Source organism: Nelumbo lutea, chromosome 6, assembly GCF_056320005.1.
Source record: "Nelumbo lutea isolate HS-2025 chromosome 6, American lotus-T2T, whole genome shotgun sequence".
Taxonomy (NCBI): Eukaryota; Viridiplantae; Streptophyta; class Magnoliopsida; order Proteales; family Nelumbonaceae; genus Nelumbo; species Nelumbo lutea.
The window spans coordinates 607,410-631,104 of NC_142689.1; the positions used below are offsets into that span (position 1 = coordinate 607,410).

General features: G+C 40.6%; 1 protein-coding gene across 11 annotated transcripts in view; it reads left to right on the forward strand.

Moving 5' to 3' along the window:
• The window catches only part of PDS3 (phytoene desaturase 3), a 186,409-nt gene that overhangs the window by 72,534 nt on the left and 90,180 nt on the right, over positions 1 to 23,695 (forward strand). For all 11 annotated transcript variants that reach the window (XM_088949259.1, XM_088949262.1, XM_088949264.1 and 8 more), the window contains exons 7-10: positions 3,700 to 3,848; positions 12,771 to 12,890; positions 15,803 to 16,016; positions 16,110 to 16,212. In XM_088949259.1, the coding sequence (XP_088805385.1) occupies positions 3,700 to 3,848; positions 12,771 to 12,890; positions 15,803 to 16,016; positions 16,110 to 16,212 (586 nt within the window). The remainder of the gene's footprint in view (positions 1 to 3,699; positions 3,849 to 12,770; positions 12,891 to 15,802; positions 16,017 to 16,109; positions 16,213 to 23,695) is intronic.

The window sequence follows — 23,695 nt, forward strand, 5'->3', positions numbered from 1 at the left end:
TCACTGACTGGAAGAGGAAGAGGAAGTAAGGGTGGAGACGATGGTGCTTCAGGTCCTGAGAAGAAGGGGACAGACTCAAAAAATGTGACATCAGGACAGACATAGCATTTTTGAGTAATGGGATTATAACACTTGTACCCTTTTTGAGTCCGAGAGTAGCCAAGAAAGACACATTTAATGGGGCATGCATCTAGCTTGTCTATTCCAAGACTCAGATTGTGAACAAGGCACACATAGCCAATGACACGAGGAGTTAATGGAAATGGAGATAAAGTGGGGAACAAGATAGAGAAGGGGGGCCGGCCATGAAGAATGAAGGAGGGCATCCGATTAATGAGGAAACATGCGGTGAGTTTAACATCACTCCAAAACCGTTTAGGAACATTCATATGATGAAGAATAGACCGAGCAGTTTCAAGGAGCTGACGGTTCTTTCGTTCAGCCACCCCATTTTGTTGAGGAGTGGATGCACATGAGGTTTGATGAATAATGCCATGCTATTCTAAATACTGTTGAAATGAAGCAAGAAAGCATTCACGACCATTATCTGAACGAAGGATTTTGATTGGAACACCAAATTGTGTACGTATTTCAGCATAGAATTTTTGAAAAATGGAAAATAATTTACTTAATTTTTCATTAAGTAAATCCATGTCATCCTTGAACAATCTTCAATAAAAGAGACAATACTTGTACCCATTATAAGACTCTATTTTGATCGGGCCCCAAACATTTGAATGAACCAAAGAAAAATGACTCAACATACGACTTTCAACTCTAGGACTGAAGGAAACACGACGATGTTTCCCAAACTGACATGACTCACACCGTAAAACTGACAAATGACTCAAAGACAGAACTAATATATTGAGTGCCTTGAGAGAAGGATGTCCCAGTCGGCAATGCCACTGTAGAGGAGTAAGTGAAGTCTGAAGAGCAATTGAGGATCCACCACCATCAATATAATACAATCCACCAGCTTCATGCCCCCCACCAATCTTCTTCCCCGTCTTGAGATCCTGAAAAACACAAGAGGAAGGAAGGAAGGTAACATAACAGTTAAGAGTCTTGGTTAATTTACTAATAGACATAAGATTGAATGGAAACTTAGGTATATATAGAACAAACGATAAAGAATGAGAAGCCATGTCAACATTACCAACACCGTAGAGGGGAGATGAAGAGCCATTGGCAAGTGTAACAGTTTGTGATATGGAAATTTCAGAAAGAGAAGAGAACACACCTGGAGTCCCGGTCATGTGATCAGAGGCTCCAGAGTGAATAATCCAGGGAGAGGTTTTAGATGGCATGCAAGCAATACCTGAGTGGGCAAGAGTAGCAGTGGTATGCTGTGAAGTGGTTTGAAGGAACCGTTCATACTCATCACGCGGTACACTCACCATCTCCCTCCCAGAAGCAGATGTAGATGTGGAAGGAGTTAGGTTTGCCTGTTTACTGTCACTAATATCAACCTCACCAGCTACACCACGATTAGCCCATTTAGAGGGAGGGCCATGTAGATCATAACATAAATTCACCGTGTGTCCTTCCCTGCCAGAATGAGTACACTTCCTTGCAGAGTTACTCTTTCCTTTGCAACAGCCTCCCCCTAAGTCACGACCACCACCCCGGCCAAACATGGAACTGCCACGGCCTCCTCGGGAGGCATGTCCTCCCCCTCTTGTACCATGTCCACTTCCTCTAGCTGTCACAAGTGCTGATCTATCAGACTGTGTGGCATTCTCTGTCTGTCCCAAAGAAATCCTACGGAGCCATGCAAATACTTCCTCAAGAGTAGGAAGGGTAGAGCTCCCTGATATTTGGGCTCTAATTGGTTCATATTCCGATTTCAACCCCACTAGGAATCTTGTAACATCTAGTTGTTCCCTCTGTTGTTGCTGAACTTTAACATCTGGAGTGAGGGGATGATAGACATTGAGTTCATTCCTTGTATTCTTCATGCAGGCATAGTACTCTTCTAGGGTTTTGTTTCCTTGTTGCAAATCAAAGTATTCCTGATAAAGTTGATATACCCTTGTAGTATTTTCTTGTCCAGAATACAACTTCTTAGCATGTTCCCATATATCCTTAGCCGTATCTAGGAACATGAAGTTGGCACTAATTTTCGGTTCCATACTATTCCATAGCCAGGTCATGATTTGAGCATCCTCCTGGAGAGTCAGCCGGTGGTTTATCTTCTTTTACATGCTTCACTTTCCTCTTTACCTTGAGGAAAACTTCCACTGATTTGGCCCATGGAACATAGTTCTCCCCATTCAGTTTAATTGAGGTCATCTGTACACCTAGGTAGTCAGAGGGAACCACCACACTAGGTTTCTGATCATTATATTCATCTCCCATTGTTGCCATGGTACTCTTTCACCATTGCCTCTAACCTGAATTCTCAGCTACAAACTGAGTGCTGTTATTAGGAGTTTGATGTTCCAACACCTATAGCAGCCCCTAAACACAATAATAGGTACATAAGCCTTGTTCTTGTTCACACTACGACTGATTTCACAACACCACGAACCACATAAACATCAATTCAACACTTACTAATCACATGCAAGCCCTCTTACAACCACTCAATAAAAATTGTGCATCACAAGCACCGTCACATAGTCATATCTGTTACACCCAGTACAGACCTGTTTAACACCTTTAAGAGGGCACTACACGACCACAAGGAACTCGGCTAGGTCACTGCATTACACTTTACACCACTCGGCCACTTACAGCAGCCCTTACACCACTCGGCAACTTACAGCAGCCCCTACACCATTCGGCTACTGTACACAGCCCGTTCTTGGGATTTTCGCCAAGAACTAGGGCAACAATAAACCTAGTTTGCTAGGTTCTGATCAGTACTAGCAGGTTCTTGAAGATTTTCTTACCCAGAAATACCAGCAGCACAAGGAGAAGAAATAATCGACCTTCTTTTGAGAGTCTCAACCAACCATTCATTGCTGAGGTCGTTTTTCTTAATGAAGAAGGTTATGCGCAACAGAGAGAGACGAGCTGAGATGTTTCAGACCTAGGACGAACCAGTTTTCTCCATTAACAGCCCAGAAACGAAGAAAGAGAGGTCACGAACACTGCTGAGATGTTTCACGAACTGAAGTAGGTCAGGAACATGGCTCTGATACTATGTTTCGACTGCTGCTACAGTAACCCGAACCAGCAAGAGGAAGAAGAAGAAGAGAAGAAGAAGGAAAAGAAGGGACTGTCGAATCTGATAGGGAAAACCCTATCAGTCAACCCCTTAATAGTAATTAATCTCTAATAATTTCTACAAAGACTAAACTGCCCTTATTTAAGTGTGGGGCAGAGTGTCTCTAATAAAACTGCCACATAAGCATACAACTTAACAAAGATAAGATGACTAAACTACCCTTATTTGGCTCACTTTAACAATTCATAAAAAAAACAAGTATATCACATCTGCCAAAAGCCTCCATAATATAAATATCTTTTTTATAAACTTTATCTGGGAAATAGCTCATGTTACATTTCTTCAACAGAACAAAGGATTCAGTGCAGTTATAATATTGTTAAGATCTCTTCTATGGGACACAACAGCTCATATCTTGAATGGTCTGCTATTACATTTCCCTTCTTTAATTATTGTTTTAGGATTCCTATCTTCTATTTAGTTTTAAAGGTAGCACTTATTTATTTGGGACAATGATTTTGCAGGGATCTGGGCCATCTTAAAGAACAATGAAATGCTGACTTGGTCAGAGAAAGTTCAGTTTGCCATTGGACTTTTGCCTGCAATGATTGGCGGACAGGCTTATGTTGAGGCTCAAGATGGTCTAACTGTTAAAGAGTGGATGAGAAAACAGGTATGGCAGTTAAATTTGTGTCACCATACTTTACTATCCTAGTTTTCAATTTCGATATTGATGGATGTTTTGCTATGTAGAGATGAGGATATTTTGGAAACATTTTGCAAATTTTTCCAAGATATTTGGAAAACATAAAGAAATAAGGGAAATTACTAAAATTGTGGAATTTATTTATAAAACTTCATGGATTATTAGAATAAGTATATTTGGAAAACATAAAGAAATAAGGGAAATTACTAAAATTGTGGAATTTATTTATAAAACTTCATGGATTATTAGAACAAGTATACTCGCATATTTAAAATTCAAATAACCATAGCAAACATTTACATATATCAAGTAAGAGAAGATTAAGAGGCTTAAGTAGAAATCTTTTATCTCCCTTTTAATCTTCTGCCCTTCTCTTCGTCTATACTCATGTCACTCACTTGACATTTTGACTTTTGTTATTTTTGTTACTAAATGTTTTAGTTCATTTGAGAATTCTCTTTTGTACTTGTGTGTCCGTTCTTTTCTTTCTTGAATTATAATTACTTATTAAGTGAATCATATTTAAAATAGCAAGTCAATTATCTAATCACAGAATATTAGGATCCTTAAAGAAAACATTTTTCAAAAAAAAAAATCAATGATTTCAATGAGATATCGGATAAGTTTTGATAATACTAGTTGTCAATCAGTCCAGCAGGTTTCAGGTTATATAAAAGTGATTAAACAATGTTAAAAAAACAGTCATTAGATGTGAAGCTAGATGAAGAGAGAAGAAAAGGGAAAGAGATGAGAATGGGTGAACAGATTGTGGGGCTCAATGTGAGACTCCATTATCTTGTATAACTACTATAATAATGATAAAATCGCATTCCTACCCTTAGTAAGGTGGCAGCACTAAAAAGGTTCAATAACAAATAAATAAAAGCCCATGGTACACTTGCTATTAGATCCATAACTAATAGCAAATAAAAGACAGCAGAAAATTTACACTTTTCCACACTCCCTCTCAAGTTGAGAATATGATCTTGTTCACTTCTCGGTAAGTCATTTACCTAGGCAAATGCACTTTCCCGGGCAAGTGTTTCCCAAGAAAACTTACCCAGATAAGTGAACTTACCAGTGTTTTTTTATTCCCAAGGTAAAATTGTATAATGACTGTTTTATCCAGAAAAACGTGACACTATTCATGGGACAATATTATCCCATCACGTATTAGCAATTTTCGGTGCAGATGGGTAAGTGATTTACCCAAGTCTGAAGAGGGTATTACTTGCCTAGGTAAATGGGCCGTTCAAGAATCATTCTTTTCCACGGGACCCACTAATACTGAAATACGAACATGGGTTTATTTTTTTTCAGTAGGACCCACCAACTTACCCACTTCCGTTTCCCAGAAAACGAATGAGGCCTATGTCAATCATGCCTAGCTGTTAAATGTGAACCATAGTGCAGCCATAGGAGCTTCTTTAGTGAATATATTTGCTCATTATTTATCTGTCCTAACAAGTAGAATGCAAACATCACCAAGAACAACCTTCTCGCAGATGAAGTGGCACAATTAACCTCTATGTCTTTTGTCCTATTATGTTGTACTGGATTGTGTGCAATATTGATAGCAACTTGGATTTCACAGTAAACAGTGGTATCTGAACAGTTATGCCCAAATCTTCTAGTAGAGATCTCTACCACAATGCCCTAGACAATATTTCTACTACAATATTGTTACAAGATGGTTACAGTTTGTTGTAGGACTGTTATTCTGTTCTAACGGTCTGCCACTTGGACTAACTTCTTCCGACGTGGCTTCTCCCTTTTCTTGTAGACTTGGTATGTAGGTTGGCTGTTCCCATGCACAGGTCTTGGTTTGCCGCAGCTCTTGGTCTTAACAATACCCCCCTGGTTAAGCTGGACCTTGCCCTCAAGGTCAACATGGGGGAACTGGTGTTGCAGTTGTAGATAGGGTTCCCATGTTGCATCCTCTTCTGGCAGCTGTGACCACACAACTAAAGCTTCTGGAACAATGTGGGAGCCTTTCTTGACCCATCTGAAATTAGTGATCCGCACCGTCTCTGTTTCTAGGTTCATATCACTTGAGAATTTTGGAAGATGTGGTTGAGTTATAGCATCTGGTTTCAAGCATTTTTTGAGAACTGAGACATGGAAGACTGGGTGCACTATTGAATCTGGTGGGAGATCCTATCTGTATGCAAGAGGTCCAATTTTCTCCAAGATCTTGAAGGGTCCAAAGTAGCAAGGTGCCAGCTTGTTCCATCTCTGCTTTTGTACAGAAAGCAACTTGTAGGGGGGCAATTTCAAGTAAACCATATCACCAACCTGATAGTGTACTTCCCTATGATGTTTATCATATGATTGTTTCATCCATTGTTGGGCCCGGAGCAGGTTCTGTTTAAGTTCCTGTAGAATGTTGTCTCGATTCAGCAGGTGTTCTTCCAGTGAAGCTACTACTGTCGAACCCTTCTCATAGGGAATCAGTGTGGGTGGGTCACGACCATATAATGCCCTAAAAGGGGTCATTCCTGCTGATATCTGATAGGTAGTGTTGTACCACCATTCAGCCCAATGCAACCAGCTGAACCATTGTCTCGGCTTTGTTCTGGTGAAGCATTGTAAATATGTTTCTAAGCAACGATTGGCCACCTCTGTTTGCCCATCTAACTGTGGATGGTAGCTTGTGGATTTGCTGAGTTGTACACCTTGGAGGCGAAAAGGTTCTTTCCACAAGAGGCTGATGAAGACTGGATCTGTCAGAAACAATAGACTTTGGGAACCCGTGAAGACGAGCTATTTCCAGCACAAAGTGTCAGATACAGTAGTTTCATTAAATGGATGTGACAGTGCTAAGAAGTGGCTGTATTTTGTAAGGCGATCAACCACCACTAATATGACTGACTTACCGGCAGAGGTCGGTAGGCCTGTTATAAAATCCATAGAAATATCTTCCCAAACTTGGTTGGGTATGGGTAGTGGTTTTAGCAGGCCAGCTGGGGATTGGGCCTCATACTTACATTGTTGACATACCTGGCATGTAGATATGTATTTCCTTATGGACTTTAGCATACCCTTCCAATAAAATTGGGATGACACTCTCTTATATGTGCATAGGACTCCTGAGTGTCCACCCATCGGTGTCGCATGGAAGTAATTCATTAATTGGTCCAAAAGGGCTGAGTCCACTGGTAACACCATTCTACCTTTATAGTACAGCACTAACCCTTGGATAGAATACCCCGGTTTGTCCCCTGGTTGCTGCAACAATTGTGCCTTTATTGTTCCTTATTACTGTCTGCTTCCTCCCTTAATTGGTCCCATAGTGCTGCAGTGGGTTGTTGGCACACTTGCAATTGGAGTATGCTCTCCACTACATGTTTGGGTTAAACGTGACAGTTCATCAGCAACCCTATTTGTTGATCCCGGTTTGTATTCAATAGTGTAATCAAATCCCATTAACTTTGAGACCCAATGCTGCTGGTCTGGAGAAAGGACCTGTTGTTCCAATAGGAATTTCAGACTTTGGTGATCAGTCTTAATTACAAACTTACGGCCTAGCAGGTAGGGCGCCAATGCTGAACTCCTAATACATCTGCCATCAATTCCCTGTTGTAGATTGAAGACTGGTTTTGTGTGGTGGATAATGCCTTACTGAAGAAGGAAAGGGGCTGACCATCTTGCATCAGCACTGCTCCCACGCCCAGTCCGGATGCATCGCACTCAACCACAAAAGGTTTGTTGAAATCCGGTAAAGCTAGAGCTGGTGGGATGACACCGCTGCTCTTAAGGCTTCAAATGCTACTTGGGCTTTGTTGTTCCAGCTGAAAGAGTCTTTCTTTAGAAGGGACTGTCAGTGGTGCTGCAATTATCCCATGGTTTTTAATGAAGCGTCGATAGTATCCTGTGAGTCCTAGAAATGCCCAGAGTTCCTTGGTGTTACATGGCGTTGGCCACTGTTGGGTGGGAGCTATCTTGTCCAAATCTGCTGAGACCCTTCCATCTTCCACCACATGGCCCAAATAGTATACACGGGCCTTCCCAAAGGCGCACTTCGATTCTTTGGTACTATTGATTTTGTAAGAGAATGTCTAGAGTAATCTGCAAATCCACTAAATGTTGGGCCCATGTAGGACTGTACACCAAAATTTCATTAAAAAAGACTAATATGAAACGACGTAAATTTGGCCTAAACAAGTCGTTCATTAAGGCTTGGAAGTTTGCCAGGGCATTGGTGAAACCAAGTGGCATAACTCGGAACTCATAGTGGCCATTATGAGTCTGGAAGGCCGTTTTTGGAATGTCACTTTCATGGACGCTGATCTGATGGTATCCAGCCCGCAAATCTAACTTTGAAAAAATGCTCGCAGTCTTAAGTTCATCCAGTAGCTCATCTATTACCAGAATTGGAAAGCGGTCCTTAACGTAATATTATTAAGTGCTCGATAATCCACACAAAATCGCCACGTCCCGTCTTTCCTTTTGACAAGAAGAATGGGTGAAGAAAATGGGCTATGGCTGGGTTGAATAAAATTTTTATCCAATAGTTCTTGAACCTGCCTTTCAATTTCATGTTTTTGAAAATAGGGGTAACGGTAGGGCCTTAAATTGGTAGGAGATGCATCCGGCAATAGTGGGATTCTATGGTCATGACTTCTTGTTGGAGGTAGGTTTGTGATCTCCTTGAAAACTGCAGCATATTGTTGGAGGATGTTGCGAAGCTGTTGTTTGTAGTCAGCTTGAGTTGTTGTATCCTGGGCTTGGGATAACGTTGGGCCTGTATGATTTGATCCCCAGATGATGAGCTGATTTGGGTCTCGTGTGTTTTTCAACATGGATGCCAAGCTTACTGGGCTGGCTCGGCTAGCTGGTGGCCTTGCAAATGCACTCTTGTTCCTTCTTTCATGAAATCCATAGACAAACAGGCCCAGTCGCATAGAACAGGCCCAAGTTGCTGCAACCATTGAATTCCCAATATTTGTTGATCTTGGATGCATAACCCAGTGTCTGTGCAAATTCCATCACATTGGAGTGCGACCCCATTTGCCACATTGACCTTAATTGAGGTTGTGGGCTGAACTGGTAATCCCAATTGTCTGACTAGCACAATGGCTACAAAGTTTAGAGTGCTACCACTGTCGATCAGGATAGACAGCTGGCAACCCTGAACTAGGCCCATCACCCTCATGGTTTGGGGCGATGAAAACCCTCCTAGGGCCTATAGCGATATTTCTGGTTGTATGGTCTCAACTCAGTGTTCGTCAGTTGATGGTCCTTCCGGTTGTTGATCCTCTTCTTCCTCCTCAGTTTGTAATAAGAAGGCTTGTTGAGTTTTGCATCTATGACCAGGGACGATCTTTTCTTCACAGTTGTAGCAGAGACCTTTATCTCGGCGATTTTGCATCTTTGCTCATGTTAATTTCTTGAATGGAATAATGGGGCTCGGGCCTAAGTTACCTAGTGGTTTGCCTAAGATGCTGTCGTCTTTACTGGATCCTGTCCCTTCCGATCTAGGGGCAGTAAATGATTTGTTTGTCTACTGCCACGGGAGGTTTAGACGTCGGGCTCAAGCTATCTTTTCTTCTTGGGTGCGGGCTAGGTCTGCCGCGGCCATTACAGTTGATGGGTGCATCGCCTTGACCTCCAACTGAATTTCTTCCTTGAGTCCTCCCACAAAAGCTTCGACCAGAGCCTTCTCTGGCCACCCTTGGACTCTTAAAGATAGACGTTCAAACTCCAATTGGTAGTCACAAACACTTCCTACTTGTTTTATCTTAGCAAGACTCTCATCAAAATCTTTATAACCAAAAGCCCCGAATCGGACACACAGGGCATCTGTGAAGTCGAGCCATGAAATGCGGGGGTGCCCTCGACGATACCATTGATACCATAGGATTGCGTCTCCATCCAGATGCATTGCTGGCAATGCCACCCTGTCTGGTCTGGACGTTTCATTGTATTCAAAGAATCTTTCCGCCCTGTATATCAACGAGATGGGGTCTCCGCCTGAGAAAATTGGGAAGCTTAGTTTGGTGTTTCTTTCCAAGGTGTAGCTACTTCTTTGGTTACTTCCTTGGCTATCCCGATCCTGGTCGATTTCCCTATCTTCAGCTAGCGGGCTCTGTTCCAATCTATGCAAGATTTCTGTTAACGTATCCTTGATACCTCACATCTCGCCTGAAACTCGGTGGAGCTTGACTTCCACCTGATCAACTCGTGCCTCCAAGGCTGTGGATCGCGTATTGGTCATGCTTTGATACCAAATTGTTAGGTGCTGCCTAACTCAGGGTTCGTAGAGTGCACCGAGCTCTTGAGGAGAGAGGAAAAACTGAACGGAAAACAGTTTGTAGTTTGTTCGAATGGAATTCCTACCTCTTTATTTCTTCCTCTGGTCTTTATAGCCAGGTAAGCTGTTTACAGTTTGCAATTTGTTACAAGATGGTTATAGTTTGTTGTAGGATTGTTATTCTAATAATATGCCACTTGGACTAACTTCTTGTTGTAGACTTGGTATGTAGGCTGGCTGTTTCCATGCACAGGTCTTGGTTTGCCGCAACTCTTGGTCTTAACACTTTGAGTGGGTCCAATCAGTTATGGTGGCTATTGGAGGTAGAGGGAAATTAGGCTATGTGATGGGAGGATGTAAAGAAGCCAACCAAGGAAGACCCATTATATGCCAAATGGGTTCAGGAGAACTATTTGGTCATAACTTGGCTGTGCAATTCCATGCAGCTTCATATCATTCGAAATTACTTGTGGGCCAAAATTGTCAAGGAAATTTGGGACATCATGAGAGAAACGTATTCTTAGCCACTTAATGTTGCTAGGGCATATGAACTGAAATGTGAAGTCAATAATTTTAAGCAGGGAGAGAAACCAATCTCACTTTACTTCTCTACTTTGAAGTCTTTGTGGCATGAAATTGATCACCTAGAGACAATTGAGTAAGGTTAGAAGGATGCACAAACATACAGAAAAGGATATTGCTGCTATGAGCCTGTTTCTGGGAAACTGTTTGTTTCTATGGATGTCACATTCTTTGAGGATGTACCCTATTATCATAGAGCTTCTTCTCAGGGGGAGAGTAGTGGGATGTAGTCTCATTCATCAGAAATTCCATTACCTGTCCCAACCATTGAAGGGGAGTGCAGTGAGGAAGATTGTCAGAGAAGTCAGGATTTGAGGGTGTATCACAGGCAGTGGAGGCAGGTTAATTTTGCTCACCAGCAGTCCAGGCCAACTCCAATTTCCTCTGCAACTCCAGATTCAGGTACTACAGTTCCTTTATCCCCCACTACATATGAGATACCTCTCATGCCTCCCACTATTCAACCTTATCCTCCTCCTTTGGATGATCTTGATCTTCCAATTGCACTTCGTAAAGGAAAGCATCGTTGTATTTATTAGTTTCTATCTTATGATCATTTGTCTTCATCCTATAAATCTTTTTTGGCATCTATTGCTATTATTACCATTCCCAAAATAGTGTAGGAAGCCTTGTCAATACCTGAGTGGAAGGATGCAATGAAGGTAGAGATGGATGCTCTTCTAAAGAACAATACTTGGGAGTTAGTTGATCAACCAAAAGGGAAGAAACCGGTTGGGTGTAGATGGGTGTTTACGAGGAAACGTAACGCTGATGGCTCTGTTGGAAGATATAAGGCTAGATTAGTTGCAAAGGGGTTTACACAGACATATGGCGTAGACTATTTGGAGGCTTTTGCACCAGTAGCCAAGATGAATACTATCAAAGTTTTACTATCCATTGCAGCAAATTTCTCATGGCCATTGTTTCAGATGGATGTCAAAAATGCCTTCCTCAATGGTGATTTGCAAGAGAAGGTGTATATGGAATTACCTCCTGGATTCTATAATATAGAAACAGGGAAGAAGGTTTGCCAGTTGACTAAAGCCTTATATGGACTGAAACAATCTCCCAGAGTGTGGTTTGATAGATTTAGACAGGCCCTTGAAAAATTAGGCTATGTACAAGCCCAGTCAGATCACACCCTTTTCATTAAGAAGATGGATTCCTCCTTGACCCTACTTGTTGTATATGTGGATGATATTGTTGTGACAAGGAGTGATACCCATGAGATTGACTCTCTTAAGCAATTGCTTCACCAAGAGTTTGAGGTCAAAGATTTGGGAGAACTACGGTATTTCTTGGGAATTGAGGTAGCATGACCCAAACCTGGGATTTGTCTCCCAAAAGGAAGTATGTTCTCGATATTTTGGAAGAAACTGGGAAGCTAAGTGTTAAACCTGCTGACACACCTAGATCTTTTCCTTTGGAGCAAATTGGAAGTATTTATTCTTTCCAGGAACACTTCCCAAAAGAAAGCTCCATTTTTTTTTTTTTGGGGGGGGGGGGCATAGGCCTACTCCAGACCTCCTTAACAAGGAAAACTTGTCCTACACTATTTGAGGATTGGGTTAAGAACTTAAGACCTTGAAAAAAGAAACACAGGAAAAAGTACCAATAGGGGATTGAGTCCAAGTGCAAACTGCATTAGCTTTAACTTCTGCATTTCTACAATCTTTGTCAAGTATCTGTTCTTACCTGGAGTTGATTAGGGTTACTTGGCAAACTTATGAAACAAAACAATTTTCAATTAATTGGTCATCCAACCATTCAGTGGACTGAGAATTCTCTTTGACATGCAGAAATATTATTTTCCTTTCACCACAATATTTTACTTTTTTTTATCAATAACCACAAAATTTTACTTTGATGCATATATCATGCCACTTGTTGTGATTTGGTTGATAAGCTGATCATGCTAATTCTGCTCATTCTCTGTAATGTTAAAGTTTTCATAAGCTTCCTTGCATCTTATGTTGATTTTATCGTTCTCATTCTTTTTCCCTTCTTTATGTTGGGGTGGGGGTGGGGTTGTGTTCATGGGGGCTGTATTTCAGGGTATACCAGATAGAGTGACTGATGAGGTGTTTATCGCAATGTCTAAGGCACTAAACTTCATAAATCCAGATGAGCTTTCAATGCAATGCATTCTGATTGCTTTGAATCGGTTTCTTCAGGTTTGTCTTTGTTTATTATTTTATTCAGAATGTTATAAGAAATTATTCAGATTTTAATTGATAGGAAATTGAAGTTAAGGTTATGTGATTTAATTTATGAAAAGATTTTTGTTGTATACCCAACACCTTTGGGGTGCAGCAGTAATCTGGTTGTTGTACCTTTTGTTTAAAAACATTAATAAGGTTATTGTGTTGGCACTGCCACATAAGTGATTCACTCTCGAACAAATCACTGATTTCTTGTTCCCTCTTCCTGTTCTTTGATCTTAGAATAACATATTGGAAGACCAACTTTTTTGTGATTGATCATAGACGAGAAGACTTTTGTTTCTTCTTTCTTGGTCATAGGCCAATGATCATTCTTATGGGTGGTCCGGTGTTTTATATTGAGTTTAAATGCATTTGCCTTGCTGATCTGAGTTTCCCAGATCTTAGGGAACTTTTTTCCATGCTGTCTGAGGGAAACTGATGTTAAAGGTGAAAGTAACTCATCCATCATTGTCCATAAGTATTTTCACATGCTTGAAGTGTGAGACTTATTATGGGTCAGTGTAGATTTTCTTCCAGTTTATATATTCCTTTGATGCCTCTAATGAATTGTTTGACAGACATGTAACCATGTGCTTTGGTTTGTGTGAGCAAAAAAACCTCCCAATTGACTGTTGTACCTGTTCATGCGGACTGGGTGACTGTTAATAGCAGTGTAGGCTGGTGCTTTTTGATGGAAGTGTAGCCATTACTATGGACTGGGTGATTGTTAACAGCAGCATAGGCTGGTGGTTTGTTGACAGCATAGCAGCCAACCACATATAGATGGGACAAGGCTTAGATGATTATGATATCATTGTAGTATAGTGTTGAGTTGTTTGTGCCAAGAGTTAATTTATGTTATTGGGTTGTTTATGTTTCAGTTTTATGTTTTTGGGCCTTACAAGACCTATTTTATCCTTCAATTATGTAGCCAACCTCTTGAGGTCCTACTTGTAACCGTACGTGTAATTATGTTAAGTGAATATAACAATGGGAAGGGCTGGATACCAGCTAAGATTCAGACTTCCAAAACCCTTCTTCTCTCTCTCTCCCTCCAACTGCTCTGATATTCTGTTTCTCTTCTTTCCTTCTTGTTTAAATACACTTTCTTACTCCTATTTTATCAACTACTTGGTATCAGAGCAGTTTCTCTCCCTTGTTCTCTTCCTCTTTCAATCCATACACTACTAGGACCAATGGTGTGTATGGAGGGTTAAGTGGCTGATCACTTTCTATTGTTTTCGCCGGGTTGGGAGAGGGTCTAGGAGTCTACAGATTGCTGTCTTTCTTCCCAGAAGAAGTCCCGTAGAGTTTTGCCCTTGATCGGAACCAACCTGAGAGAAGAAGACCCATTTCTGTGTACAGCATATAGGAGGTGTTTGAAGTTGGTTTGTGGGATCACTGGTAGGAGCCTTTGCAACTTCTAGTTTCTCCTGAGATCTAGGGTTTGTGAAACCCTGTTGGTTGAAGGAAAACTGATTGCATGTCAGTTGTTTTAAGGTTATTATACCTCTGTTCCGTTTACAGTGAAATTTTTGGTGGGTTTTTGAATCAATGGATCAAACTAGACTTGATTCAGACTCCAAACAGTAAATGGAATCCAAGGGTGGTTCAAGTCGGTTGTGGATCAGTTCCTCAATATTGTGACTACGATAAGATTAGATGGGACCAATTACTTAGAATGGTCTTAGCCTATTTGTATTGTTAGAATTAGTTGACCGGAGTACTATTGTCTTTTCCTTGTCATTTTTCTTACTTATATTTGCTGTAACTTATCTAAGAGCATTGTTGTCATTTCAGCTTTAGTAAATGTTAATACAAGATGGGTCGACAGTAAGGAGAGGAGTGTGAGATTTCTCCTTGCTTGTCTTCCCTCTTTTCTTTTCCTTCTCTTCTCTTTCACTTTTCTTTCTCTTCCTACTTTCGTCCATTTCTTCTTTTTTTCTTTTACTTCCACTTTACTTTTCCTTATTGAAGTTGGAACATGGTATCAGAGCGTTGAGGTTGCCTGACTGTTCACGACACTGTTCACGTCTCAACTTTTTGTGCCCTAGGAATAGATAATATTCTCTGTTCTTGGTTGGAAAGGAAAATGACTCAAGAGGACTAATCACCCCCTTGGAAAAGAGGCTTTAATTTCTAAAGTTGTGGTGGTGTGGTTGGTGTCGCTTTTCTAAAGGTCCTCTATTCTGCAGTTCAAAGAGGGCAGCCTTGTGATGTCTCAAGTTGTGAGATAAGTTCTCAATGTGTAATGATTTTGTGGTGGTTTGTGGTGTGGTATCATCTTGTGGTAAGTGTGTTACCCTTGAGTATAGCAAGGGGAAATTAGGTTGTCTTCTATGGAGTATGGATTTTGATTATGGCTTTTTATAAATATTGAATTACTGATGTTTTCAAGAAATATGGTTATTGGCTATCACAAAGCTTTATAACTTTATATGTGGTTTTTATTTGATTTGGATTCGAAATTTACATATTTTTATATGTCAAGTTTTTTTTTTCTTTTCAAAAGTTGCACCTCAAATTGACTCTATGCCATGTTCCAATAGCTGAATAGCTGATTCAGTTTAGAAGTAAAATATAGCTTCTAATAATATGGATAGAAAGACAGTTCTTTCCTTACATAAGAAAGACCCATAATCTTTAACTAGAAATATTATGTGTGTTTGTGTGCATGTGTGTCTGCAATTTTGTTTTGTTTTTTTTTTTTTTTTCTGGATGGAGGATACCTTATCGTCATATTATTCATGGATTTATTAACTGAACCATTCTAGTTTTGTTAAAGACGTTAGTTTTTTATATTCAAAGAAATGAGAAAAGAATCTTTTTATTTATCAAACGTAAATTGAATTATTTGAAAATTTTCATAAACACATTGACAGGAAAAACATGGTTCTAAGATGGCATTTTTAGATGGCAACCCTCCAGAGAGACTCTGCATGCCTATGGTGGATCATATCCAGTCACTGGGTGGTCAAGTTCAACTTAATTCACGCATACAAAAGATCGAGCTGAACAATGATAAAACTACTAAGTGTCTTATTCTAGGTAATGGGAATAAAATAGAAGGGGATGCCTATGTATTTGCAACTCCAGGTATGCTTTGAATTGTTTATCTTATTTGTACTTGATTTTTCCTATGACATAAACAGAACTTAGTATTTCTAATATCTGTTCTCTTTGTATCAGTTGATATCCTGAAGCTTCTTATACCTGAAGATTGGAAAGAGCTCCCGTATTTTAGGAGGTTGGCCAAATTAGTTGGAGTTCCAGTTATTAATGTTCACATATGGTGAGTAACAGATTCTTTTGATGTTTGTGTTGGAAATTTTTTGCCCAGCCATAAAATAAATGAAGCCAGGAAAAAGAATTGTTTGCAACATACAAGAAATAAATATAAGAAAAGCAATGGAAAACTGTTTTGTGTAAATGAAAAGTCATTAAAACAAGAAGCAAGCGCGACAAGGCTGCAATAACAGAAAAAGAAAAGACATAACAGAAAACTGGGTATGCCAAATAAGAAGCAGAACTCCTTTACAGAAACTACACATTCACTGATGACATGAAAACCCCATACACAGTTCTAACAAGAGCAATGTATAAACAACCAGAAAAAAATTAGTCTGGATCGTCAAGAAACAAGATTGTAAATTTGTCTAGTAACACCCAATCAGAAGTAAACAAAGCAGTTGTTACACATCTGATAACAGTAAAGATTGCTGAGTGTTTATTTTCTGATTTCGTGTTGGCAAATGGTTAAGTCTATATGTGGGGTTATCATTTTAATATTATGTGAGGGCATTTCTCTCTTTTGTATCTATTGGGATTTACCCTTATAGTAATACAATACTTTTACTTACTGTTAGTGTTCAGATTAGAGAGAGGAAGAAGAGAGGAGAAGAAGTTTGAGAGAAATGGGGTGGCAGCACTCTCACAGCCCCTAATCTTATTATTTATAGTAGGATTTTAAAGGAGTACAAAGACAAACCCGCCCCTGATTAGTATGCAGAAAAGAAAGGAAGAAAAAACATATTAGAACAATAGAGGCCCAGGCCCATTAAGCCCAAGAGAGAAGCATAACAGATAGCATCACATAACATAAACAAATAAGGCCCAAGCCCACAAGCTAGGTCTCACAACACTAACTTTCAAAAGAAATTATAAATTCTGATGAGAAGGGGTTAGAGTCCACATTTTTGCTATCTCAAAAAAAATTATGAATTCCTTGTTCTATTTTTCTTATTCTTCTTTTCTCTTCTATGACCAATCTTTTTAAGCGCAAAATCATCAACTTGGTGTCAGAGTAAAGAACTAAACCCTCTCCATCAATTGTACACTTCCTAATGTGCTGATGCCATCCCTTATGCTGACTTTAGCAGACTTTATGGACAGCTTACACACCTGGATGAAGAAACCCTAGTTTGTGATAAAGGTTGATTTTAGAAAAATTTTGGTGCAAGAATAATGATTGTTTTTATTTCAGTTTGGCATTTTTGAGAAGTTTTTCCAGAAAATAAAAAAAAATCACATTTATATCCAAGTGATGTTGCAATCAATTAGAGAATTTTGGGCAAGGTTTGTTGCATCCATCCGAGTTTCCTTACCTTTTAGAATAGATTGACACTTCTCCTGTGTGATTTGGTTGAATATCATGGTTTGGAATGTTGGCGATATTTGGCAGAATTTCCCCATTTTACTAGGTGGTGTGCAGTGACTCAAAATTTTCCAAGAATTCTTTTTTATTAATATCTCTGATATTTTGCCAATATTTTTAGCAAAATGTTATAATTCATTAACATACTATATATTTAAGGTTTAAAATTTTAGAACATTATTAGAAATATTTTGATATTTCATTAAAATGATCATAATTTTTTAAAAATCTTTTCCTAAAGAAAAAATAGAGAGTTTATTCTTCGCTGATCAAAAAACGAAAAATAAAATATCGGCTTACTATTTTGATATGGTTCAATTAATAAGTTACAATAATTCAAAAGTGTAGAGAACACTGATGTGGGCCCCACAGCTATGGTCCCATTGTGTTCGTAGGGTAGAAGATGTTCTAGTCTGCCTAGGGTTAGCTATTGGTCATTTAGTTGTTTCAGTTGTTATTTATTTCAGTCTTTATTTTACTCTATTTGTTATGTAAAGACTAAGGGCAGATCTGTCCTTTCCATGTAATGAGCATAACCTATAAATATTAATTAAAGTGGCGGCGGCAGAACATTAAGCTTCTGCTCCTCCTTTCAACCCTTGTGTTCTACTGCTTCTCCCTCTTTCTCTTCTCTCCTCTTTCTTCCTTCTTATCTTCGATCCTGAGATTCATTAGGGTTCAAGACTGATAACAGTCCTGAACTTCTAGTTGGTATCAGAGCCAAGTTCTCTCATGTGAGTCTAGTCCAGCCGACCACATGAGAACCATCTAAGGCTGGAAGCTGAGAAAGCAGAGTTCGTTGACTGGTTCTTGGAGATCTCCAGAGGATTAGCAGTTGTTTGAAGAAGTGTCACAGTTGTAGCAAGTTGGTGATCGGGAAGAATCAGAGAAGGCTAGGGTTCGGGTAACCTTGGTAGGCAGCGAACTGCATTCTACTGTAAGTTTTTACTTTCTGAGAGAAGTAACATCAGAAAAGATAGGTTGGACTTATCCAGTAAGGGTGGCCGAACTACTCTATGGTTTTATCTCTCTATTCTCTAGGGTTTCTCTAGGGTTTTGTCTTATCCCTACGGCAAACCCTAGTATTAGGCCGAAACTTGTGATCTTATTCCTGCGGCAACCCTAGAATTCTCCTCAACATTGATCAGTTTTAGGGTTTCATATTAACCCTAATACAAACCTTATCAGTACGGCTCTTAGGACTGATTAAAACCTCGAATTGGCTTCAGCATATCAGATTGCTCTTCAAACTGTGTTTCAGTCTTCTTTTGGGGTTTCGAACACTTTTGAAGGAGTGAAAACAGTTCGGACTGTTGCTGTTGTGTGTGGTTATTGATTTCAGATCAGTCTTATATATATTTCATGCACATCTATCGTGAGTACAGATTGGTTCTCTACTGATTTTGTGACTGTTGTTGGGAGTTCTAGTGCTGGTTTTGACTGTAGTAACCATAATCTTTGATACTTCTGGTTCTTGACTGAAATGGAGTTTAAGAATCAGGCAGAAGGTAGTTTTGGGAACAGCAGTTATGGTGGTGGTTCTGAGATAGGTTTTCAGATTACAACCGTAAAGTTTGATGGATCAAACTACTTGGAATGGGCCCAATCAGCCATGATGGTTATTGGGGGAAGGGGCAAAGTAGGGTATCTCTTGGGAGATGTAGCAGAACCTTCCAAGGGAGACCCTATGTATACCAAGTGGGTCCAAGAAAACTACTTGGTTATGACATGGCTCTGTAATTCAATGCAGCCCCATATCAGCCGAAATTACTTATGGGCAAAGACAGCCAAGGAGATATGGAATGTGATGAAAGAGACTTACTCCCAACCCCTTAATGTTGCCAGAGCATATGAGTTGAAATGTGAGGTGAATGCCCTTAAACAAGGAGAGAAACCGGTGTCGGTCTATTTCTCTAACTTGCAGTCCCTGTGGCATGAGATTGATCACTTAGAGACTTTTGAGTGGGAGAGTCCCAAAGATGCTCAGATACATAGAAAGCACGTTGAGACAAACAAAGTGTTTGAGTTTCTGGTAGGACTGAATTCAGAATATGATATTGTGAGGTAGCAGATCTTGACCAGAGATAGTGTGACCCTCTCTCAGGCATACTCCTTAGTGCACAGTGAAGAGACCAGGAGGAAAGTCATGATGCAACCTCAGTCGCTTACACCTGCCTTGGTAGCTATCAAACCCAAAACAGAGGGTGATTCAGAGAGGGAAAGAAAGAAGGAAGATAAAAGGGATGTGGTGTGTGAGCATTGCAAGAAACCTAAACACAAAAGAAACATGTTGGAAGCTGCATCCACATTTGGTCCCGGCAAAGTTGAGAAATAAAAGGAGTAATGCTCATGTGGCTACGACTACTGATTCAGCATCCTCATCTGGCACAAGAGGCACACCATTAGAGACCTTAGCTGCAGTTCGGGCAGTTCTAATACAATTGGAGAAGGAAGTTGGCAGTTCAGCTCAGTTACCGCAGTCATCATCAGCTCCGGCTACATCGGCCTTTGAACACTCAGGTACTCGAGCCTCAGCCTACCATGCCTCCGCTCCAGGTACTACTGAACCATGTTGGGTAATAGATTCAGGTGCATCTGACCATATGACCAGCTTGCCCTCTTTGTTTACTACTTATCACTTATCTTCTGGTAGGGATAAAGTATCTATAGCTGATGGCTCTCTTGTCCCTATTTCTGGCAAGGGTGACATCAAACTGTCAGATACTATATCCTTGTCCTCTGTCTTGCATGTTCCTAAACTGGATACTAACATCCTTTCCGTGAGTAGCATTACCAAACATTTGAACTGCTCAGTAACTTTCTTTTCTGACCGATGTGTTTTTAAGGACATGGAGACGAAGAAGGTGATTGGGACTGGCTGTGAGACGAATGGGATCTATCTGCTCGGGGAGAGTTCTCGTCGGGAAGAGTCAGTGGATAAGAAGTTACTTGTTTCTCAAGTTGTGAGTCCGGTTATGTTGTGGCATAACCGATTGGGTCATTTATCTTTTCGGTCCTTGAAGAGTCTGTTTCCTACTTTGTTTGAGTCTGTTGAGTCATCTCAGTTGAAGTGTGAAAGTTGTGAGTTGGCTAAACATTGTAGAAACTCTTATTCATTGAGTAATAAAAGGAGTAATAGTTCTTTTGATATTGTGCATATTGATGTTTGGGGGCCATATCACATTCCTTCTATGGGGGGGTACAGGTATTTTTTGCTATTTGTTGATGACCACACCCGGTTTTCATGGGTTTATCTTATGCGATCACGAGATGAGGTGCCTGTCCTGACCCAAAACTTCCACCAAATGATCCTAACACAATTTGATGCTAGGATAAAAGTGCTTAGATCTGATAATGCAAAGGAATACTTTGTTAAGCCATTGGCATCGTACCTCCTTAATCATGGGGTTATCCACCAGAGCACGTGTCCTCATACACCTCAGCAGAATGGGGTTGCAGAGAGGAAGAATAGGCACATCTTGGAGGTGGCTAGAAGTATTATGTTTACCTCCAACGTCCCCATTCGCTTCTGGGGTGATGCTATCCTTACGGCGGTATATCTTATTAATCGGATTCCTTCTCGGGTTCTTGATATGAAACCTCCTTTTTCCCTTCTATACCCTAATGAGGAGTTGTTCACTATTCCCCTCAAGACATTTGGTTGTACCTGTTTTGTTCAGCTTCTTGGTCCCAATCACTCAAAGTTTCAACCTAAGGCCTCCAAATGCATCTTTCTTGGTTATGCACAAACTCAAAAGGGTTATTGTTGTTATGATCCTGTCTCAGGGAAGAAGTTTGTATCCATGGATGTCACTTTCTTTGAGGAGACACCCTACTATTCTCGGGTCTCTCCTTAGGGGGAGAGTAGTGAGCGTGGAGATTTGGGTCTTTTTCTTCAGGGGGAGGAGGAGTGCAGTGAGGACAGGGTTAATACCTTTGGGGCTGTTCCTTTACCTATTCCAGTTGATGATGAGGGTTGTAGTGATGAGGGATGTAGTAGCGAGGGTGGTTAAAGGGATCGGGAGTTGAGAGTCTATCACAGGCGATGCAGGCAGATTGATCCTATTGATCCTGGTCATCAGCAGTCCCAGCTAGCTACAATCTCTTTCCATTGTTGCTACCTCACCCTCTGCAGATGACCTTGACCTTCCCATTGCCCTCCGTAAAGGAAAACGGCATTGCACCACATCTACAGCCCACTGCATCTCCCAGTTTTTGTCCTATGATCGCCTATCTCCCTCCTACAGGTCCTATCTCACCTCTGTTGCTGATGTCCCTATTCCGAGAACAATGCAATAAGCCCTATCAGTCTCGGAATGGAGAGGTGCAATGCAAGTTGAAATGGATGCCCTGTTGAAAAATAATACCTGGGAGCTAGTTGACTTGCCCAAAGGAAAGAAACCAGTTGGATGCAGGTGGGTATTTACTGTGAAGCATAATGCGGATGGTTCCATTGAGAGGTACAAAGCTCGACTAGTTGCAAAGGGGTTCACTCAAACTTATGGTATAGATTACTTGGAGACATTTGCCCCGGTAGCCAAGATGACCACCATTCGGGTTCTATTATCTCTTGCAGCAAGCTACACTTGGCCTTTGTACCAAATGGATGTTAAGAATGCTTTCCTGAATGGGGACTTGCAGGAAGATGTCTACATGCAGTTACCTTCTGGATTCTATGATACAGAGGCAGGTAAGAAAGTTTGTCGGCTCAATAAGGCATTGTATGGTTTGAAGCAGTCACCTAGAGCTTGGTTTGACAAATTCAGACTAGCCCTTGGGAAGTTCGGTTATGTACAGGCCCAGTCAGATCATACACTGTTCATCAAGAGGGTGGAGTCGTCACTGACACTACTTGCAGTTTATGTTGATGATATTGTGGTCACAGGAAACGACAACCATGAGATTGAGTCCCTCAAACAGCTCCTTCATCAAGAGTTTGAGGTGAAAGATCTGGGTACACTACGATATTTTTTGGGCATTGAGGTTACTAGATCTAAGTAGGGGATCTTTGTCTCTCAGAGGAAATATGTGTTAGATCTCTTGGCTGAAACTGGAAAGCTAGGTGTCAAACCTGCAGATACACCCATTGAACAGAACCACAGGATTAATGCAGAGAGTGGGGAGCTGCTTGAAGACAAAGTTATGTTCCAGCGGTTAGTGGGAAAGCTCCTATATCTATGCCTTACCCGACCAGACATCAGTTATGCCGTTAGTGTTATCAGTCAGTACATGCATTCTCCTAGAACCACGCACCTTCTAGCAGCAGAAAGAATACTAGCATACTTGAAGAGATGCCCGGGTAGAGGTATACTGTTCAAGAACAATGACCACATGAAGGTGGAAGTCTATACGGATGCCGATTGGGCTGGGAGTGTTGATGACAGAAGGTCTACCTCTGGATATTGTGCTCTTGTGGGAGGTAACTTGGTTTCTTGGCGGAGTAAGAAACAAAGTGTTGTCTCTTGATCCAGTGCTGGAGCTGAGTACAGGTCAATGGCTAATGGAGTGGCTGAAATTCTTTGGCTGAGATCACTACTTGAGGAGTTGGGTGTTGAGTATGAGAAGCCCCTGATGCTGTATTGTGATAATCAAGCGGCTATTAATATAGCACACAACCCAGTGCAGCATGACAGGACTAAACATATTGAAGTTGATCGACACTTTGTACGAGAGTGGGTCTCATCAAAAGAAGTATGTCTCCCATACATCACCTCCAATATGCAACTGGCAGATATCCTCACTAAAGCTGTATCACGGAAGAAGCTAGAGGCAGATCTATCCAAGTTGGGAATGATAAAATAATTCATCAGTCTTGAGGGGGAGTGTAGAGAACACTGATGTGGGCCCCACAGCTACAGTCCCACTGTGTTCGTAGGGTAGAAGATGTTCTAGTCTGCCTAGGGTTAGCTATTGGTCATTTAGTTGTTTCAGTTGTTATTTATTTCAGTCTTTGTTTTACTCTATTTGTTATGTAAAGACTAAGGGCAGATCTGTCCTTTCCATGTAATGAGCATAACCTATAAATATTAATTAAAGTGGCGGCGGCAGAACATTAAGCTTCTGCTCCTCCTTTCAACCCTTGTGTTCTACTGCTTCTCCTCCCTCTTCTCTTCTCTCCTCT